Source organism: Schistocerca nitens, chromosome 7, assembly GCF_023898315.1.
Source record: "Schistocerca nitens isolate TAMUIC-IGC-003100 chromosome 7, iqSchNite1.1, whole genome shotgun sequence".
In the NCBI taxonomy this organism is placed as follows: domain Eukaryota; kingdom Metazoa; phylum Arthropoda; class Insecta; order Orthoptera; family Acrididae; genus Schistocerca; species Schistocerca nitens.
Genome location: NC_064620.1, coordinates 577,190,475 through 577,208,377, shown reverse-complemented (window position 1 = coordinate 577,208,377; position 17,903 = coordinate 577,190,475). Strand labels below are relative to the sequence as shown.

At 38.4% G+C, this 17,903-nt stretch overlaps 1 protein-coding gene across 1 annotated transcript in view; it reads right to left on the bottom strand.

Moving 5' to 3' along the window:
- Positions 1–17,903, bottom strand: part of LOC126195755 (serine/threonine-protein phosphatase 6 regulatory ankyrin repeat subunit A) — a 427,181-nt gene that overhangs the window by 74,562 nt on the left and 334,716 nt on the right. Inside the window, exons 18-19 of the mRNA XM_049934383.1 lie at positions 16,385–16,594; positions 2,885–3,242 (exon numbers count right to left, since the gene is read on the bottom strand). Of these exons, the coding sequence (XP_049790340.1) occupies positions 2,885–3,242; positions 16,385–16,594 (568 nt within the window). The remainder of the gene's footprint in view (positions 1–2,884; positions 3,243–16,384; positions 16,595–17,903) is intronic.

Here is a 17,903-nt window from a genome sequence, read left to right as displayed (position 1 = left end):
ATGGTGACTGGACAAATACAAGGATGAAGAAACATACAGGACTAGAGGAAAGATAGATATCATATCTACAGGAAAATTAAAGACACCTTTGGAGAACAGAGACTCAGATGTATGAGCATCAAGAGCACAGATGGCAGCAAGCCAATACTATGGAAAGAAGGTAAAGCTCAAAGGCATAAAGGATATGTAGGCAAACAAACTTAAGGATAATATTATACAAGCAGAAGGAAAGGAAATATATGAAGACAAGATGGGAGATGTGATACTGTGAGAAGAAACTGACAGAGTACTGAAAGACATAAGTGGAAATAAGGCCTTTGGGGTAGATGACATTCCCTCAGAATTACAAAGATGCTTGGGAGAGCCAGCCATGGCAAAATGGTTCCATCTGGTCTGCAAGTTATATGTTACAAGTGAAATACCATCTGACTTCAAGGTGACTGTAATCATTCCATTTCCAAAGAAGGCAATTACTGACAGGAGTCAGTACTACATAACCATAAGTTTAATAAGTCATGGTTGTAAAATAAAGCCATGAATCATTTAAAGAACAATGGAAAAACTGGTAGAAGATAACCTCAAGAGAGATCACTTTTGGTTCTGGAGAAATGTTGGAATATGGCTCTACGTCTCATCTGAGAAGGTAGGTTAAAGAAAAGCTAATCTATCTATAACATTTGTAGATTTAGAACAAGTTTTTGGCAATGTTGAGTGGAAAGTTCTCTCTAAAATTTTGAAGGTAACTGGGGTAATATGCAGGGAGGGAATGGTTGTTTACAACATGTACAGAAACCAGGTTGTAATAAAAGGACCAAAAGAAGTGAAAGGGGAACATTAGTTGAGAAGGGTGTGTTGTAGCTTATCCCTGTTGTTTTTAATCTGTATATTGAACAATCAGTAAAGGAAATGAAGGAGAAATACCAAACAGGAATTAAGAGTTGAGGATTGGAAATTCAAGATTTGAGGTTCACCAGTGACACTGTAATTCTGCTAGAGATGACAAAGGACTTGGAACAGCACATGAATAGAACTGATAGTGTCCTCAAAAGAGATTTTAACATTTATATCAACAAAAGTAAAATGTGGGTAATGGAATGTGGTCAAATTAAATCAAACAATGCTGATGGATTTAGATCAGGAAATGAGACCCTAAAAGTAAGAGATGTGCAGAGTATATGTCATATGTGTATGTAAGAAAAGCCGTGGGTAAAAAGCATTTCCAAATTTCCCTTATGATAATGTGTATACCATCCCATAAAGTTCAGATTGAGATCCACTATACAATTTACTACTGCACTGTTGAGTGTGTCATGACATATCATGGTTGTAAGTTATACTTCTGTTTGTTCTGAATGGAAAAGAAATGTGTGCCATCTGCATCAATAATTGGGGATGTATGGATTTTCTAACGTATAATAATAAGCAGCCCAGGGCTCGTCAAAATAAATTTAGAGAAAATTTCACTAGATATGCACATTTACATGATGGAATTTGTAGCTAAGATTTTAAGCAATGCCCTTCCTCACAGCTATGCACTAAGTGTTTACATCATATCTTCCCATTCTCTTCTTTGTATTCCAACCAGAACATTCCAGCATTTACGAATGACAAGGACCACACTCAAACAGCACCCAAAATAAGCAGCATTTTTACTATGCAATGACTAATAATGTGATTATATGTAACTAAATCAATGTTATTTATTTCCCACTAATTTGTGCAGCTGGAATATTAAAACATCAGAAATATGTTCCAGATTTTTTAAAACTGTTTGCTCCTGTGAGGAAGATGAAATGAGAGAGAGGGAGAGAATGAAATAAATTATAAAAGTACATTTTATGACTATTTCACAAACCAATGAAGAACTTCATGCAGGACATAAAACCTGGGTAAGGGTAGATATTAATGAAGAAATTAAAGTTTAGTTTGGAAGTGTGTATATATTATTACTGTAACCTGAGGTGACTATGGAATTTTCTCCACAAACTAAAACACTTAAAGTATATTTGTTACAAAAGAGAAAAAAAAGCATGACTATCCTATTTCTGTGTTTATGTTTTCACAGAGGTTAAATTCATAAACCTTTGACTGAGAGTTATGCAAGTACATTCAGGAATTTGCAAGTTTGAAACAGAAAAAATGGGAAATATCAAACTCATTAAGTATGTGGGAAAATGACAACACAAAAGGTTTTAATGAACAACTAAAAGAATCCAGTTAGTTAATTCATTAATTCATTACATAAATTCATTATATAATTAATGACACATGAAATACATCATGGAAACACAAGTTCTGAGAACAAAACTTTCATTCCTTCATCATTAACAAGAGAAACAGGGCAAAGAAAAGATAAGAAAAATATATGGGGGAATAGTCCACCTATAAGTTTAGGTTGTGACAAGATGTGAGAATATGATGACCTTCCCACAGCTTAAAATGATACACGTGGTGAACAGATGAAATTAAAACAACTGTCAGATGGGCAGTTTCGTTTTCTATTACTTTTTGTTTTCAACAGTCAATAGTTTGTATGCTGGGCTAGCCTCTTTTGTGTATTACATAGCAGAAAATGCTTGTAGTGTCTGGTAACACTGTTTTATAAACCTATCTTGTAAACACTCATAATCAAATATATAATGGCACATCAGACACAATTAATTATATGTTGAGAGACACCATTATATTTTTATGAATATTAATTTGTTGGTATAGTCTCAGAAAGTGTCGTGTGTCACCTGCTTCCTGTCATATCACTCACATACACAAACATATTGGCCACATAGTATTTCTCATGTATTCTCTTTAGGCTTCTACTAAAACAAGTTGACAAAAAACACATAAATACTGATTAAAACCAACATTTCAACTGATTAAATCTTACCTTTAGTAATGTTTTCCTTTGACAGTGGGCTGATGTTTTTCTGTAGTTGCTCAGGTGTATAGTTCTTGAAAGGCTGATTCAATGCAACAATATTCATTGAAAACCCAAATACAAAAATGGCAAGCACAGCAAGGAAGCGTGCCAAGTCTTTCATAAGATTTCCTATAATGATAGCCCATGGTCCAAATAGATGGTGAAAGGACAGAAAGTCAAGAATCTGCACACATGCCAAAAGAAAAGACATGGCAAACAATTGATTTCTGATGTACATGAGAGTAGGCCAATAAATTCTTGGTACAAACAGCATGCCTGCCAAATGTGCTGCCACTCCAAAGATGCCAAACAGCAACACGGCTACCTGTAAAACAAAAATTGGATGTTATTTATCAGATTATAAACTTGTTAAAAACTTAAACAAATGTATAGTATTACATACTAATGTTCTATGTATGAGTCATAAAAAGTGATGTCAACATACTGCTACTCACCCAATAGGGGAGGTGCTGAGTCACGAATAGGCACAATAAAAAGATTATGAAACAAGTAAGCTTTCAGCCAAGAGACTTTCTTCCAAATTGGACAACATGTACACACACACCCAAATGCAACAGATGTCTCTGCTATAAGGTGAGTAGCAATCTATCCTTTCCATAATACAGTCATTATTCCGTCCTGAATTTTCCATTGTTTGATATCAACATATAGATTACAAAGGACATCCAAAACTACTGTTACTCTGAAAGGAAGACTTCTGCAAGCATAACACACAGGAAAATAGATATGTCCACACTGAACAAGTTAAGACTAGACGTTGTCACAAAGGAATATTATATTACAGAGAAATCATTTGCAACAGTTTACCCCAAGAAATTAAGTGATTAAATATTTTATCAAGTTTTAAAGTCAGATTGAAGATATATATAACTGAGCACTGTTCCTACAGCTGAGAGGAATTCATCAGGAAAGAACTCATAGATATTTAAGGACTATATAAATTGCCTAATTTTTCCTGCAACCTTAAGAACTTTCCAGACAGAAGCTGTGTAATGACTATGAATTTAAGGGAGGTGTTCTAACTCTGAACAAAATAAGAAACACAGTTATGGGAAACCAACAACTATTTATTCGGTCATGGCATGACAACATATATAGGCAGTTCAAGACAGTTACATATAAGAGAGAGGTGCCTGGAGATTCTGAACGGCATGATCCTCAAATGTGAATCATGCCATGGCAGTGGTGGTGGAGGTGCAGTAATGTGTGCATTACTGCAGGAAGTACAAAGTAAATTTAATTGTTATTGGTATAAGAGAGCTACAATTATGTACTGACATAAGGTCCGATCGGTCGTCAAATGGAAGCAACAGTGCGGGGGTCACTGCTCCAACTTGTCATAGCATTGTACCAACTTCCAATACCTTTGCCACTGAAGGCAGCCACCTGTGCTTTCTGGCACTTCTCTACACTGGTCTGCAGTTCATTGTCTGTGCCAGGCAGATGGAAGCAGACAGATAGACACAAACAGAGAGAAAACCACCCACACTGTCTTAGTAAGTACAAAACTAAAATTTTACATCCATATCGTCAGATAGACAATACTCATGACAATGCATTAAAATATGTTCCATCTTCTTGTGCTAGAGCCAGCACCCAGCATTATGCTAGAAATAGGTATGCAACTTCTGGAAAACCATCTGAAGTTGAGCCTGAAAAAGTTTGGAAACCAGTTCATGGAGTAATAAATAACTATTCAAAGATGTGACTGGTTGCAGTTCTATGTATTTACATTCAATTAACAGTCACGGCTTCTAAAATATCTGTAACTGATAAGTTTAATCTGACTTAGTTTTGTTTCTTTCAAGAAAATATTCCCAGGGATATTATGTCTCAAAGCTGCCAAAAGCTCAGTGGTGCACTGTTAAAGCTACACTACAGTGCTGAATGAATGACTAAGTCTCTGCAAGTAATGAACTGACAATGGTGAAACTTACCAATATATATTGAGTACATGTTCACACAAATGTTTTTCAAAATGCATGATTGTCATGCGGGAACCTCTAGACCAGTTGGCATGGAATGACTGAACTGTAATATTCCAACCTAGACCTTGGGCTACACTACAGGTCAGTCTGTCATCATATCCACTTTTCTTCTGTGACAGTTCAGACATTTTCCTAAAGAGGCCTAATTCTGTCAGCTGGTGATACTGATCAACAAGAAGTGCTACTGTAGTCCTGTTAGCATTGACAACTCTCCTTCAGTCCAGACTAATATTTATTTTTAGCCAAGATGCCACCATTCATTAACAGACTAATATTTATTTTTAGCCAAGATGCCACCATTCATTAAGAAACAAAACACAAAAAAACAAGAAATCCATCCAAAGCTTCTTAAACCACAACCTGTCTACTAAAAGTCACTCACTCACCAACTAATGTTCATCCCTAACACAAAATACAAAGAGTAATACACTCCTTCAAGATAAGCAAGAATGAAGTAAACTGAAGGAGCAACTTGAGTCAACTCGATGTGCTTGCCACACACATGAAACACTACAAACTCAACCAGCAAGTCATATAGTTGCAAAAACTTTATGGGCTTGTCATATCATCGCCCATCGTAATATTCAATGAACAAGATTGAACTGTTAGCAATTTCAAACAATAAAATGAAGCACTCGTCATTATCAACCTTCAACTGCAAACAGTCATGAATAACAACATGGTGAACAGGATTCAAAACACTGAAAACCAACACTAGAGAGAGCCACCATATACTACCAAATCTCATCACGAGTCTAAACCGAGGTACATTTTGGTTGACGAAATAACTTAATTACTGTACCATGAACATAGAATAAGAGCTAGAATGAACTTACAGTTACCAAGAAAGAATATACAACACTCAAAACAACATTTTTGGTAAAGGAATAAAATTGTATGAAATTCCTTAAGGAGTGTAAAGATAATAAAACAAATTTATTTAAACATGCACTACCATGAAGAATTATTCAGACAACAAAGAGTAGTCAGTGGTTTGGTAAAAAATGTAACACAGGTACATAATAATAACACATTTCAGTCATATCATAACACATATTTACTCCACAATTTTTCATTGTATTTTGTTTTATTTGTCCTCTTGGAAATACCTTACATCAAAGCTCTGCAATGGATAATATTAACATCTTATTCTTTTTCTGAGCTCAATATCTCACTCATTATGGAGGGATGCTGACTCAATTTTTTAGGTGAGGAAGTGGGAAAGTGCAGTATACAACATGGAAACCAGCTATCATCATCAAGGTACTGATGCTGACTGACAGTATATGTACTGCATTCAGTGATGTTGAGAAGTGAATGTACAGTGTAGAACTAGCTTTTTACATTACAAGATAACTTCTTTGCTAGAATTCATAAAGAAAGCAGTATGTATACTACAGTACAATTAAAATTATTGATAGTTCACAATTCAACCACTGGAGCGCCTTCCTCCAATCACAGCATTCAGCATCATGCCTGAACTGTTCCCCTTTGCCAAACCAAACTGCCACGTGGTTATTTCACTTCCAATGTTTGGCTAGTGCTGTGTATGAAATGTGCATATTTTGCTATCATTATTGTGTTTTTTTTATCACATCTGCTGAAATGTGAAAGAACAGGATCAGACTCAAGATTCTGGATGCAAACACATACTGAAAGAAACCTTGCCAAGGAATTGCGTTTAAAGGATAATCTTGACAACTGATGTGCAATGTGCAGGAACACTTTGAGAGGGAGGCAGAAAGTTGGGAGACCTCTGCTACTGATTTCAAAAATAATCATGTGAACTGCAGCTCCTGCTGAAGTTAGTGAACTGACTGTAATTCATATTGGTAAGGAAAAATATGAGAAGGAACAAACTGAAGCTGGATCCTCTTGTCTTCATATGCCACACAGAAAGAGAAGTATTCAGGAAAGTGTAACAAACCTGAATCCTTTCACACAAGAAGTGATTCTGTGTCATATATACAATTTTAATCATAACAGAGATAGGCCTACATTAGATAAGCTTCATCCAACATTGCGTGAAGTCGAACTTTCTGAAGGCAGCAAATCATTGTAGCAGTTGGTTCTGTAAAATATTGATGGAATGGGAAAACATAGCTGCACAGCAATGTATATTTTTGCATGAAATAAAGATCATTAATTTCAGGGACATTATTTGGATCGATGCGACATGGGTGAATGCAGGTCATACTGTTACAAGAGGTTGGAGTGATGACAAAGCAGAAGGTATGGCACTCACCATTTGCAAAGATGGTACTATTATTCTTTTGCATGTTGATACCTACCATGGCTTTATTCCAATATCAACTGCTTTTTGGATCAAAGAAAACATCAGAGTACCATGAAGAAATGAATCATGATACATTTTTGAATTGGTTCCGCAGTATGTTGTTACCAAGTTTAGAAAATTGATCAGTAATTACTAATGACAATACTCCATACAATTTAGTTTTAAATGATATAATCCTGTCCTCTCAAAAGGTAGACATTATTTGGTGATTACAATAACCCAATGTTACTGTGTATGATATGCTAAAAAAAAGTAGAATTAATAGAACTCATGTCACTTCATATACCACAATTCCCAACTTACGTTATCAATGATGTGGCTTGTAAGTATTGGAATAGAGTCATAAGACTACCACTGCCATTTTAACACAACTAAACTTATTTGGAAGCAAGTGAAAGCATATGTTCCTTGCAAAAATCAAAAGTTCACCTTGAGTGAAGTTGAGAAACTGACTGTTCATGGCCTGGGAAATGTCACTGAAATAGATTGGAGGGTTACTGTGATTCATACAAAGTAAATAAATGGCAAAGCATGGAATAATGAAGGTCTTCTCAAACACAGTGTCATCTAACTTATTACTGCTTCCAGCTGCATATCTATGTTGGAATGTTAAATGACTCTGAAATGAATGGTATCTACCCTTCTTTGGACAATCCCTGTAGCTTACTGCCATGGTGAAAAGTATGCTGGGTATGGCAAAATGGCACTACCCAGAACTGGTGCTGAGGGAACCATGGTGCAGAATAGGCCATAGATGACAGGTGTCAAGAACAGCTGTTGAGCAACTGACCATCGAGGTGAATCAGGTGGCTACCAACAGTCTCTCCTCAATGACTATTCAGTGAACATGTATGCTTATGGGCATCTGCAGCAGGTCCCTGCAGTTGATACAACCATGCTGCCGGTTCTCCATCAGCGATGTTGTTGTTGTTGTGGTCTTCAGTCCTGAGACTGGTTTGATGCAGCTCTCCATGCTAATCTATCCTGTGCAAGCTCCTTCATCTCCCAGTACCTACTGCAACCTACATCCTTCTGAATCTGCTTAGTGTATTCATCTCTTGGTCTCCCTATACGATTTTTACCCTCCACGCTGCCCTCCAATGCTAAATTTGTGATCCCTTGATGCCTCAGAACATGTCCTACCAACCGATCCCTTCTTCTAGTCAAGTTGTACCACAAACTTCTCTTCTCCCCAATCCTATTCAATAGTTCCTCATTAGTTACGTGATCTACCCACCTAATCTTCAACATTATTCTGTAGCACCACATTTTGAAAGCTTCTATTCTCTTCTTGTCTAAACTATTTATTGTCCATGTTTCACTTCCATACATGGCTACACTCCACACAAATACTTTCAGCAACAACTTCCTGACACTTAAATCTATACTCGATGTTAACAAATTTCTCTTCTTCAGAAACGATTTCCTTGCCATTGCCAGTCTACATTTTATATCCTCTCTACTTCGACCATCATCAGTTATTTTGCTCCCCAAATAGCAAAACTCCTTTACTACTTTAAGTGTCTCATTTCCTAATCTAATTCCCTCAGCATCCCCCAACTTAATTCGACTACATTCCATTATCCTTGTTTTGCTTTTGTTGATGTTCATCTTATATCCTCCTTTCATGACACTGTCCATTCCGTTCAACTGCTCTTCCAAGTCCTTTGCTGTCTCTGACAGAATTACAATGTCATTGGCGAACCTCAAAGTTTTTATTTCTTCTCCATGGATTTTAATACCTACTCCAAATTTTTCTTTTGTTTCCTTTACTGCTTGCTCAATATACAGATTGAACAGCATCGGGGAGAGGCTACAACCCTGTCTCGCTCCCTTCCCAAACCACTGCTTCCCTTTCATGTCCCTCGACTCTTATAACTGCCATCTGGTTTCTGTACAAATTGTAAATAGCCTTTCGCTCCCTGTATTTTACCCCTGCCACCTTTAGAATTTAAAAGAGAGTATTCCATTCAACATTGTCAAAAGCTTTCTCTAAGTCTACAAATGCTAGAAACATTGGTTTGCCTTTCCTTAATCTTTCTTCTAAGATAAGTCGTAAGGTCAGTATTGCCTCTACGGGATCCAAACTGATCTTCCCCAAGGTCCGCTTCTACCAGTTTTTCCATTCGTCTGTAAATAATTCGTGTTAGTATTTTGCAGCTGTGACTTATTAAACTGATAGTTCGGTAATTTTCACATCTGTCAACACCTGCTTTCTTTGGGATTAGAATTATTATATTCTTCTTGAAGTCTGAGGGTATTTTGCCTGTCTCATACATCTTGCTCACCAGATGACAGAGTTTTGTCAGGACTGGCTCTCCCAAGGCCGTCAGTAGTTCTAATGGAATGTTGTCTACTCCCAGGGCCTTGTTTCAACTCAGGTCTTTCAGTGCTCTGTCAAACTCTTCACGCAGTATTGTATCTCCCTTTTCATCTTTAACTACATCCTCTTCCATTTCCATAATATTGTCCTCAAGTACATGTTCCTTGTATAGACCCTCTATATACTCCTTCCACTTTTCTGCTTTCCCCTCTTTGCTTAGAACTGGGTTTCCATCTGAGCTCTTGATATTCATGCAAGTGGCTCTCTTTCTTCCAAAGGTCTCCTTATTTTTCCTGTAGGCTGTATCTATCTTACCCCTAGTGAGATAAGCCTCCACATCCTTACATTTGTCCTCTAGCCATTCCTGCTTAGCCATTTTGCACTTCCTATCGATCTCATTTTTGAGACGTTTGTATTCCTTTTTGCCTGCTTCATTTACTGCATTTTCATATTTTCTCCTTTCATCAATTAAGTTCAATATTTCTTCTGTTACCCATGGATTTCTACTAGCCCTCGTCTTTTTATGTACTTGATCCTCTGCTGCCCTTACTACTTCATCCCTCAGAGCTACCCATTCATCTTCTACTGTATTTCTTTCCCCCATTCCTGTCAATTGTTCCCTTATGCTCTCCCTGAAACTCTGTACAACCTCTGGTTTAGTCAGTTTATCCAGGTCCCATCTCCTTAAATTCCCACCTTTTTGCAATTTCTTCAGTTTTAATCTACAGTTCATAACCAATAGATTGTGGTCGGAGTCCACATCTGCCCCTGGAAATGTCTTACAATTTAAAACCTGGTTCCTAAATCTCTGTCTTACCATTATATAATCTATCTGATACCTTTTAGAATCTCCAGGATTCTCCCATGTATACGACCTTCTTTTATGATTCTTGAACCAAGTGTTAGCTATGATTAAGTTATGCTCTGCACAAATTTCTACCAGGCGCCTTCCTCTTTCATTTCTTAGCCCCAATCCATATTCACCTAGTATGTAACCTTCTCTCCCTTTTCCTACTGTCGAATTCCAGTCACCAGTGACTATTAAATTTTCATCTCCCTTCACTACCTGAATAATTTCTTTTATCTCATCATACATTTCTTCAATTTATTCATCATCTGCAGAGCTAGTTGGCATATAAACTTGTACTACTGTAGTAGGCATGTGCTTTGTGTCTATCTTGGCCACTATAATACGTTCACTATGCTGTTTGTAGTAGCTTACCCGCACTCCTATTTTTTTATTCATTATTAAACCTACTCTTGCATTACCCCTATTTGATTTTGTATTTATAACCCTGTGTTCACATGACCAGAAGTCTTGTTCCTCCTGCCACCGAACTTCACTAATTCCCACTATATCTAACTTTAACCTATCCATTTCCCTTTTTAAATTTTCTAACCTACCTGCTCGATTAAGGGATCTGACAATCCACACTCCGATCTGTAGAATGCCAGTTTTCTTTCTCCTGATAATGACGTCTTCTTGAGTAGTCCCCGCCCGGAGATCCGAATGGGGGACTATTTTACCTCCGGAATATTTTAACCAAGAGGGCGCCATCATCATTTAACCATACAGTAAAGCTTCATGCCCTCGGGAAAAATTATGGCCATAGTTTCCCCTGGCTTTCAGCCGTTCGCAGTACCAGCACAGCAAGGCCGTTTTGGTTAATGTTACAAGGCCAGATCAGTCAATCATTCCGACTTTTGCCCCTGAAACTACACGTTTGTCTGGCCTCTCAACAGATACCCCTCCGTTGCGGTTGCACCTACGGTACGGCTATCTGTATTGTTGAGGCACGCAAGCCTCCCCACCAACGGCAAGGTCCATGGTTCATGGGGGGAGGGCAACAGCGATGGACACTGGAATTTGCACATCAGTACCACTACTGGACGTCCACTGAGTGGTGACAAGTGGCCTTTCCAGGTGAATTATGTTCTGTGCTCCATCGTACAGATGCCTGTTGGTGTGTACAGCCCTGCAACAATAGTCAGAAGCATCCAGACTGGAGGAGGGAGCGTTATGGCACGGTGCATATTTTTGCTGAATACTCTGGGTGATAGCGATATTCTGGAAGACACAGAGGATCTACAGAAGAAGTATGCATCTATCCATGGGGACCATGTCTACCCCTATATGCAATTTATTTTTTCTCCCTACATACAGTTTCCTTTTTTTTTTCTTTTTTTTCCTCAGCATGATGGTATCTACTAGCAGGATAATGCAACATGTCCACAGCTTGTGGTGCTCATGTGTGGTTCAAAGGGCACCAGGATGATTTTGCCATACTGCCCGGATTTAAACCCAAATGAGAATCTGTGGGACCACCTCAGTCACACTGCACCATTAATCCTAAAAAGAAAAACCTAGTGCAGCTCTTCACAGCACTGGAATTAGAATGGTTCCAAATCCCTGTCGATACCTTCCATATCCTCACTGCCACTCTTCCTGTACATCCATGCTAAAAAAGTTGGTTGTTCAGATTTCTGACAGGTGGTCACATTAATGTGACTGACCCATGGCATCTGGTGTCCTATCACTGCAAGTGTAAGCATGTGGCCATGGCGTGTGTTCAGTTCTACCAATGTCTCTAACGGCCGCAACAATTGTGTCACACTTGGGTGGCCGACGTTCACGGTCTCAGTCCTGTCGGTTCATCACTCCTAAGTCTCAGGTGGGAGTTTTATGTGGACACCAGATCAGAGATGCAATCATTCTTTTGCCTCTGGATAACGAGGTCCATCAACTTGCCCTTGAGTTTGAGGGCCCTATATTAGAAGGGGCTTTGAATATTGCACCGTTGTTAGATGTCACCCATGCTGCAGGACATCCATTGGTTGCTGATGTTGATAGCATGCAGCCCCAGCACATGGAGCCTAGCATGTTGGGGGAAGAGGAAGTAGCCAAAGTACAAACAAACAAACCAGCCAACACATCGTCAGCAGCGGGAATAGCAAATGCCACTTCCTTCCAAGCAACAGGGTCGATGTGTACAAACATGTCGTCAGCAGTGGGAATAATGAATGCCACTTCCTTCATGACCCTTGTGTTTATACATGTGAGCACAAGGCCAGCCCCAAGTGTTGAGACTCTTGGGGGAAAAAAAAGCCCCACCCCCCAAGGAAGCATTGCACAAATCCATGAACATCGATATTCATACTGTCTCGTCATTGTGTTCACCACTGTCTGCAGGCCAGAAAAAAATTTTAAAATTTGCACTGAAGTGTGGGTGACGGATAAGCCATGATTCCCATAAGTTGACACAGAGGCCACCGTGTCCCTACTTGACTCACATATGTTCACCAGGTTAGGGTCTCCATCATCGGCATGCTTCAAGTGTTGAAAGGTTATCTAAAACAAGCAGCCGATACCTCTTCCCAGTCAGTTAATGGCTGACAGCATGGTTAACAAGTCAGTTGTCTATTATATTACATACTTGGTGGTTAATGATGTGAGTACTGAAAATTTATTTGTGTTAGATGCCTTCGCTGCTTTTGGTTTTTGTATTTTGGATGTGGTGCATCTGGCGTCAGACCAAGTGCCTTATCATGAACTGGATTCTTCCTGTTCTGAGTTTTTGGACTGCTCTGCTTCAAGGCTAGGTTGTGCAAGCAATTTCACAACTCACATCTCTCCTTGCTTTTATCAGGTGTGGGTGGTGCCTGTAGTTCTACATGGCCAGATTAAGATGGAGCTGCATCATTTAATGACACTGGGAGCAATTAGACCAATGGGCTGCACCCATAGTGATCGTAAAGAAGCCATCCAGTCAGCTTTGGTCCTGTGGTGATTTCAAGGTCACCCCCCCTCCCCCTGGCTTGCCTGGAGGAGTTGCTCACAATATTGGATGAGGATCAATTCTTTTAAAAAATTGACTTGGCTGGAGTCAACCTTTGGTGTCCTTTGGATGACACATCAAAACATTGCTTGTTGTTAATATGCCTTTCAGCCTCTATCAGCATGATGACTAATGTTTGGGATCGCTAATACACCTGCCATCATTCATTTTTTTTTTTTTTTTTTTTTAGAAAAGGGTACGATGATTTTCCCATCTTGACAATATCATCATAAAAGGTGCTACCTTGGAGGATCACCTACATAACCTCTGCTCTTTGCTTACTGTTCTACAGGCCGGGGGCCTCAAATGTAATGCCATTAAGTCTGTGCACAGACATCTAAATACTGGGACAGCATCATTAGAGAGGCTATTAAAATTTGTACCAGGGATGGACTCATCAACAGACATTGCGACTATAACCTCAGGAAAGCATGGGAACCAGCACCGAGTCTAATTAAAATGAGGCTCAGCAAAGAAAACGAACGAGCAACCAGGGCGGACGAGGCAGTTACACCGACACCACCATAGACGCCAACGCCAGCCTCTCAACGACCGCCGACGCACGGCTGCAGTCACGGACCGCGGAGAGAACGTCTCGCAGGGGAAGGGGATTTAGGACAGTCACCCACCCTCAGGAGCTCACTTTGTCAGCACACCTGATGATGGTGACATGTCTGATCACCGAAATATTGTGCCCATTGGACACTATGGACCGGCAGTACACCCGTGGACTGTTCGAGCAAGAAATATGCCAGGAGAAGTTGAATAATCACAACATCTACCATGCTTAAACTGCAGTTTGCCTGAATCCATTTTTACTCAGAATTGAACTGACATTAAAATTGGACAAATACTCAGCAACATCATACATTCCTGCAGGTGATGCTTGAAGACTAGACTGGGGCTAGTGGCATTCTTATGAAAGGGGGTGTGTCAGCTGCTGGTTCCATACAGCCAATGAGAGAGCAGAGGGCAGATGATTTGTTTGGAAGCAAGAATAGCGAGCACGTGATTTGTTTGGAAGCAAGAGCAATTGTAACATTCTTGCGCGAGTATAGAAGCAAAATCTGTTATTTATCTAGAAAAAAAGCTATGTTCTTAGGTCCCACCATAACCACAACCTCATAAATCACAAAACATTCAGAAGAAATAACCAATATTTGTGACAACGAAGATATAAGTTTCACACTTGCCCTATCAGGATGATGAATAAAATAGTGATACCACAGATGACATTAAACAAAACAGATATTGAGGATAAAAATTAATGTAAAGCATTTCTTTTTGTTTATTTTATTTATGCTTGTATTATGAAAATGTAAGCACTGAATAAATGGCATAAGATTAGAGTAGATGCATTGTTAACTTTTTAGGTAGATACGTTACATCCATAACAAGTTTGTAATTTGATTAGTCAGAATATGTTAAAAAATAAATTTTTCTCTCAAGGAGCCTGTTAAAATAAAGGGGGGGGGGGGGGTGTCTTTTTTCAAGGCTGTCTTACTCTTGGGTAAATATGATATATGTAGGACAATTCCAACACCAGAAAACTAGCAAAATGCAATAAGACCTGCACAGGAACAATGTTTGTTGCAAGGATTGACAACCAAGCTTCTACATAAATAAATGTAACATATTGCACATAGATAGAAAAGATGCACTACATCTACATTCACAGCTGTATTTTGGAAGCCACCTTATGGTGTGTGATGGAGGATATTTCTGGTACCTCCATCTTTTCCCCCTTCCCCTGTCCCATTTGCAAATGGTGCATGGGAATAATGATTGGTGGCAAACCTCAATATGAGCTGTAATTACTCTGATTTTCTCATTTTGGTCATTTCATAAGATGTATGAGGGAGGAAGTAACATATTTACTGAGTTTTCATACAATGATCACTCCTGGGATTTCAACAGTAAATCTCTTCATGCTGCATATCACTTCTCTTGCAGCATCTGGCAAAGCAGTTGGTTGCACATCTCTGTAATGTTCCCTCACTGACTAAACAATACTGTGACAGAAAGTGCTACTGTTCATTTGATCTTCTCTACCTCCAGATCCCAGACTGATAATCAGTCTTACATGTATTTCATAAGCCACTCTTTCATAGACAGATTACATTTCCTTAAGATTCTCCCAATGAATCTCAGTCTGGCATCTGCTTTTTCCACAATTTGTTTTATGTGGTCATTCCAGTTTAGGTTACTATGGAGGACTACCAATAGATATTATACAGTAGTTATTGCTTCAAGTGATTTGTCGCCAACAGTATTGGATATCTTTGCCTATTTCTGCACACTACATTACATTTATTTACTTTCAATTACGTTAGAGGTGATAAACTGCTTGAAACAAGCTGTTAATATCTGGGAGTAACTGTCCAGAGTGACAAAGTTGGACAACAACATAAGACTAGTTGTAGGAAAGCAGTTATCAGGCTGAGATTCACTGGAAGATTCATTAGGGAATGTAATTCAACCATCAGCAAAATGGTTTAGAAAACACTTGTTACATCAGTTTTTGAGTACTGATTGTCAGTCTGGGATCCTTACCAGGGAGGATTAATGAAGGAGATAGAGAGGATCAAAAGAGTGGCATGGTTCACAGAAATTCTGTATGGCAAGCACGATAGAATTTCATAGATATTCAACAGGTTCTAGTGACAGATGCCAGGAGAGGGCTGTGGAGAATCAAGGAGAGGTTTACCATTAAGATTCAGAGATAGTACACTTTAAGAAGTCTGGCAAGACATTACTTATTCCCACGTACGTCTTATGAAATGATGGTAGTGACAAAATCAGAGTAATTATGGCTCATCAAAGGCTTATTGACAGTTGTTCTTCCTATGCACTGTTCACAGATCTAACAGGCAAAGGGGGGAAATGATAGTACAGTGGCACCAGCAGAACCCACAAACACGTACTGTAAAGTGGCTTGCAAATTACAGAAAAAAATGTGTGACAGTTGACTTGTTAAATGAACTTCAATTTATTGTTACTCACCTTGATCCAACCAAGTCCACTCTTGTCACTGGGATTTGTAAGTTCAAAGAGCAACAATCCTGATAACCACACAAGTAGCACCCATTCATACCAGTAAGGGATCAATTTTGGCCTCACTACTGGGTAAAATGGTGTAATTCCAGTCAGCATGAGGAACAGCATCAGGTACATATGTGATGTCAGGTATGACATAAACTTGATGATAGGCACCTGTAACAATCAGGTGCATCAATAAATTATGTTCTACCTAAAAAGGAAAAAGCATCAACAAATGATTTTATTACAATGATGAAATTTGTTCATTTGCAGGTTATTTGGTTGACAAACATTTTCATAGCAGATAGTGCCAGAGTCACAAATTCATGAGTAACATCAAGAAGTGTAATAACTAGAAATTTCTAGCCAAATATTAATTGTAGTGAATCCTTACCTCTGAGTGCATAAAATAAACAAGACAAAAGAAGAACACCTATTCAAAGTAAGACAAAATTAGAGCAACCACAATGGCAGCTGGAGTCCTTTCCTTTGTTACAATACCACTAGAATTAATCTCAACAATTTACCTTATAACATCCAACATTTTCCTCAGAGACAGTTACTGCCAAATTTTCACGATTGAGGCCTAATAAATTTTTATCATTGTTTTTCTGTCAACACTATTACTTAGTCAAATTTTGGCTTTCATAAGAAGCTAATTTTTTAAAAAGAATTGTTGACTCTCATTTTGCACTTTAACATTTAAAATCCTTATCTTTAGTAATATGTGTCTCATATTGCTTTATCTGTCAAAAACATTTAAAAATTGCAAACTTTTCTTGGCATCTTGTCTGGGTAAAAATATTCCTCATTTTCTTTCTAATTTAGTGTCCCTGTAAGCCTGTATCATGGAAAGCCTTTCCAAATGTGGACATTGGAGAGAATTAATACAGAAGAGTGAAAAATAAAATATAGTACTAGTTATAAGGATAACAAAACAAAAAATAACAATAATAATCTGTGTTCATCAGACTATTATATAATGGGAAATAACTATTCATTTTCTTATGCACAAATCATGAGAAATTAATCACAGGTGTATGGCTGAGCCTCTGTGTACAGCAGGGATAATATTTCACTGTGTCCTTCATTATGTTATCACCAGGTGTAGTGATAGATGTTATCAGAAAGATTGTGCCCGCTGAACCCTGAAATCTGAGTGCACACTTCTGTATGAAGTTCCAGTAACGAGATTTGTTGACATGGCTATGCCTATGCTTGTAATTGGGAATGCTGGGATCGTAGGAGGACTGATGGAGCTTTATGGATGCATCAACAGGTTTCAAACTGAGGAAAATATTTCTTCTGCAGCAAATAACTTTCACTTAGATCCACCTTTTTGAGCTTATGCTAATATTACTCTCATTTTCCAAGAGTTCACTATGAAGTTCTATATCTTCATTTCATAAGTGCAGTTCCCTTGATAACAAAATGTCATCTTTGCAAAAGACACTTCATCCACCTTTTTTGGGAGATTATGGGA